The 5,052-nt window shown below is 33.1% G+C and overlaps 1 protein-coding gene across 1 annotated transcript; it reads right to left on the minus strand.

The window, feature by feature from the left end:
- Positions 1 to 336: 336 nt before the first annotated feature.
- On the minus strand, positions 337 to 4,561 carry LOC307004030 (intestine-specific homeobox; the record flags this gene model as incomplete). The annotated part of the gene is made up of 4 exons (XM_079622971.1): positions 337 to 553; positions 1,222 to 1,347; positions 2,198 to 2,349; positions 4,303 to 4,561. 4 exons carry the CDS (start codon positions 4,559 to 4,561, stop codon positions 467 to 469), a joined length of 624 nt encoding a protein of 207 aa, XP_079479097.1. The 3' UTR covers positions 337 to 466.
- Between the last annotated feature and the right edge of the window lie 491 nt (positions 4,562 to 5,052).

Raw genomic sequence — 5,052 nt, forward strand, 5'->3', positions numbered from 1 at the left:
TTTGTCAGAAAACAGCATTGATTTATTTGCATGTGCCTGAACTTTCCCTTTTGCCATTTTCTCAGGATAAAAATCGTCTTCAGAGCTCTGGGAATGAGATCTCATCGCTCATCGTGAAGGAAATCTCTCGGTTCAGTCGGTGAGTGCTGTGTCACAAATGATAGGCCTAATTTTAACTTAGTGCTTTTATCAGGGTTTTATTGTGATGAGATAAGGAAATAGATTTACAACTTGCCACACGTTCATCACTTCACGTATGATTATTATTTTTAAATACATTTTATATACAAAAACACATACAGTCATGCTTATATACAGTATACACCAGTGTGGAAAAGTTAACAGTTGATATGATACAAGATATTATCCAAAAGGAAAGAATAGATCCGAAAGGCCTTGATCTTCATAACACTGAAGCTGAACATGTCTTTTAAGTTGAGTGTGAATGTTGGCGACCTATGAAAGGTCAAAAGTATGAGCGATGATATTCAGGAGAGCCAATGGGAGGACAGATTGACTCCGGCAGCCAGAACTTCTGGTGAAAGCTCCGGCACTGGAATTGAAAAAAGCTCATTAGAAACAGAAATTTTAGCCACTTGCTAATTCATTTTTAGCGTAAAGTCGCAATGAAACTGAAGTAGCGATATTGTGATGTACATTTGTCTATAACAGGATTAAAAAGGGGAAATAAGTGCGGCCTTGGTGCATTGATGTTGATTGGATGTTGAGATGTGGGCGTGGCTCTAAAATGTGGAGGGGCGGAGCTTAAGCGCACTGAATGATGGGAGAAGACGTTTTCACTGGAAGGTCCCGTTTTTATTACAAGGTCAAAACATTTGCACGGATCTACATGCATTTGCAAAATAGATCGGGTGAATTATTATTTCATGTCGACTTTAAAATCCACATTTTAGATTTTAAGCTAAATTTGCTCAAGAAAAAGTGGCTGGAAATTAAATGGCTCTGAATTAAATATTAAGTTTAATATCTAAAAAACTATGTAATCTAATAAATTTGCTCATATTTGAGTTCGAGCTCTAACAAAACACAGTTGAATCAGCTAATTGAGACTTTTGGGTTCATTACTGGTCCTCCAGGATGTGATTTTATTCAAAATATTAGCTAAATTAAACATTATTTATATTATCCTTGTGTTTTTTTTCTCTACAGCGTGTTTTTTGGGACATGGATGTTCATGGATGGATGTGAATGAGTGTTTACCGGGACATAGAGGACAGGAGGCAGGAGTTGGTGAGTGTGTTTTGCGTCTCTCGGCACTGCTAACGGTCTGTGCGCGGCTTTAGCTTCACTGCGCCGCCACTTCGCCCGTCGGTTCTGGAACCAGATCTAAACAAATATGATTTAAAAAAAAAAAAAATTGCCCCTTTGGAAAGCATGATTGATTGGGTTATTTGATTGAAACATGTTATTTCAAAATGAAAACATCAAGTTAAGTCAAAGAGTAACTGTTTCAAGCCAGTTTAACATGAACCAATCACATTTGATCAAGAAACCAATGATGTTAAATGAAAATAAATATTTTAAAAACAGCACATGACATACATATGCTTCTTCATATCCATACTATGTATATTATATTATATTATATTATATTATATTATATTATATTATATTATATTATATTATATTATATTATATTATATTATAGCTGAAATTATAGTTTATATTATAGTATTAAGTACAATATTTTATGTAGTCTCTCAAAATATATACAAAATACAAACTTAAAGTGTATAGCCTATAAAGGTAAAAATACTGACATGGTAAATATTATATTATATTATATTATATTATATTATATTATATTATAATAGATTATAGCTGAAATTATAGTTTATATTATAGTATTAAGTAAAAATTTGTATGTCTCTCAAAATATATAGCCTATATAAAGGTACAAATACTGACATGGTAAATATGATATTATATTATATTATATTATTGTATATTATATTATATTATATTAATCATAGCTCAATATTTGTACTTTAGGATGAATACATTTTTAGCTAAAAGGTGATTAAAATAAAGATTAATTTGTGTTGAGTTACAGCAAATACATAATACATTTCTCCCTTAAATAACTACAAAAAACGTAATATTGCAATGGCCACATCTTCCCGAAAGGATGCACTGGTCAGGGTTATTGCGTGTGTTTTCGGACGGCGTATAGTACCTGCACCCGTCCCTCAGAGAGCTGCGTTCGACAGGCCAGCCGGTCTCTGGTGTGGACGTCAGGATAGTGTGTTTCCTGGAAAACTCGCTCCAGCTCCTCCAGCTGGGTCACGGTGAACGTGGTCCGGACCCGTCTGTGGCCGGACCGCCGAGCTGCACCAGCAGAAATGTGTTCAAAAAATTGCTGCAAAGCCTCTTGAGTTAAACACATTAGAAATGATGGTAACACTTTACAATACGGCTAATTATTTAACTACACTATCACTGTAAACTAAAAAAAGTTGGTTTAACTTAAAAAAGCAAGTTACCTTGTTGCCTTAAAAATGTGAGTTCGTTGTAGTTAAAAATTTGAGTTAATACAATGAAAAAGAATGGTTTAATAAACAGATACTCAAAATGTTATGTTATTTTCACACATTAGTTATCGAAGTTGATTTGACAAAATATAAAAAGTTATAAAAAATCATGAAAATATTTTTTTACAGTAATAATGAACTGCACTTATACACCTAATTAAAATCTTGTTAACGTTAGCGAACGCACTGTGAGCTAACATGAACACACAATGAACAGCTGTATTTTTTATTAACTAAGATTAACACACAGTAACACATGTATTGCTCATGGTTAATTCATGTAAGTTGATACATTAACTAATGAGTTGAGTTGAACTTTATTGTCCAGTCTGTTTTCACAGAGCGGAAATTTATCTTTGACACTGCGACATATATTCACATTAGCTTACTGCTTAAAAACACATCACACACCAACAGCACAAATACAGAATTAAACTGTATATAAAAAATATATATATTAAAACACTGTACGATTTAAGATAATCACTGCCATTGGGAGAAAAGATTTTTTTATAGACGTTTCTTCGAGCCATGGGAGTTTTTAGTCTACGCCCAGATGAGCAATTCAAAAGTATAGTGAATTTTTCCCATAAAATGATCGAACAATCCCTGAAGTGGCTGTTGTTTGTGTCCAATAATCGTATCTGCTTGTTTAATTATTTGTGAGAGTTTGTTCTTTTGTTTTAATGTTAGATTGCCGTACCATGAAACAATATTATATGTGAGAATACTCTCAATCATTGATCGATATAACATAGTTAGAGTCTAATGTTAACTAATGAACATTATTGTAAAGTGTTACCGAAATATTTTTCGGTTACATTATATTTTAAGGTGTCATTGTTACAGTGTAATTATATATTTGAGTAATATTAAGCAACTACATGTACTTGCTATACACTCAAAAAAATGCTGGGTTGTTTCAACCCAATTTTGGGTAAAATATGGACAAACCCAAACGTTGGGTTAAAAATGTAATGCAAAAATTTAACCCAATGGCTGGGTTTGTCCATATTTTACCCAAAATTGGGTTGAAACAACCCAGCATTTTTTAGAGTGTAGGGTTTGGTTGAGGGTTAGTTGCATGTACTGTAATTATGCATAATTTACTGTTATTAGCACATGTAACATATCACTGTAAAAAAATATTTTCATGATTTGTAATATAAAAACAAAATCTAAATAATATATCATTTGTAAACATGAATATATATATATACACACATATATGCATATACATAATTAAGATGATTATTGCATATTTTTATCAAGTTAGGCCTATATATAAATATATACACTGTAAAAAAATATTTTCATGATTTGTTATCACAACTTTTAATATTTTGTCAAATCAACTTCGATAACTAATGTGTGAAGATGCACTCTAAAAAATGCTGGGTTGTTTTAACCCAAACCCAGCCATTGGGTAAAACATTGTTAATTGCATTTTTGATCCAACGTTTGGGTTTGTCCATATTTGACCCAAAATTGGGTTAACACAACCCAGCATTTTTTAAAGTGTAACACTATTTTTGAGTTTCTGTTTATTAAACCATTCTTCTTCATTTTATTAACTCAAATTTTTTAATTACAACAAACTCAACATTTTAAGGCAACAAGGTAACTTGCTTTTTTTAAGTTAAACCAAATTTTTTTTTACAGTGTATGTAACAAGGACACTGTAAAATAAAGTGTTACCCATTTTTCTTATACACAAACTATAATATCACTTGACAATAATAATAAAGACCTGTGCATTGGCTGATTTTAGGAGCGTCCGGCTTTGTCGTGGTGTGTGTACATCCAGAGGTTTTAAGTTTCTTGTCAGGTCGCTCTGTCAAACTGGAGGGTTTTTTCAGTATTTCCTCGATCGAGTGTGAGAGAAACTTCGAGCTGTTTGTGGATGTCCCGCTCTCCGTGTGTTTCTCCAGCTCCACATCAACCAATTGCATTATTGTGCTGTCGTCTTCAGCGTCCCAGATTGACTTGATCTTCTCCAGCTTTCCCATATAACTAGTTGTCCAGTAGTTGCTTTCCCAGTGTCCACTGCATGGGAGACGTCTGTGTGTGTGTGATGATATGATTGAAGCATTCATAGGAGGAGTGTAACAAAACTCATCAGGTCATAAATGCTCCACCTCTACATGTTACACACATGTGACCCTGGATCACAAACCCAGTCTCGAGTCGCACGGCTATATCTGTGGCAATAGCCAACAAAACATATGGGTCAAAATGATCGATTTTTCTTTTATGCCAAAAATCATGAGGATATTAAGTAAAGATCATGTTCCATGAAGATATTGAGTAAATTTCCTACCGTAAATATATAAAACATGTATTTTTGTGAGTGAATGCAGCACAATCGTGAACATAAATGCACAACTTTAAAGGAGATTTTCTCAATGTTTCGATTTTTTTGCTCCTCAGATTCCAGATTTGACAATATTGTCATATCCTAACAAACCATACATCAATGGAAAGCTTATTTATTCAGCTT

The sequence above is a fragment of the Phoxinus phoxinus genome (assembly GCF_949152265.1).
Source record: "Phoxinus phoxinus genome assembly, chromosome: 9".
Lineage (NCBI taxonomy): Eukaryota > Metazoa > Chordata > Actinopteri > Cypriniformes > Leuciscidae > Phoxinus > Phoxinus phoxinus.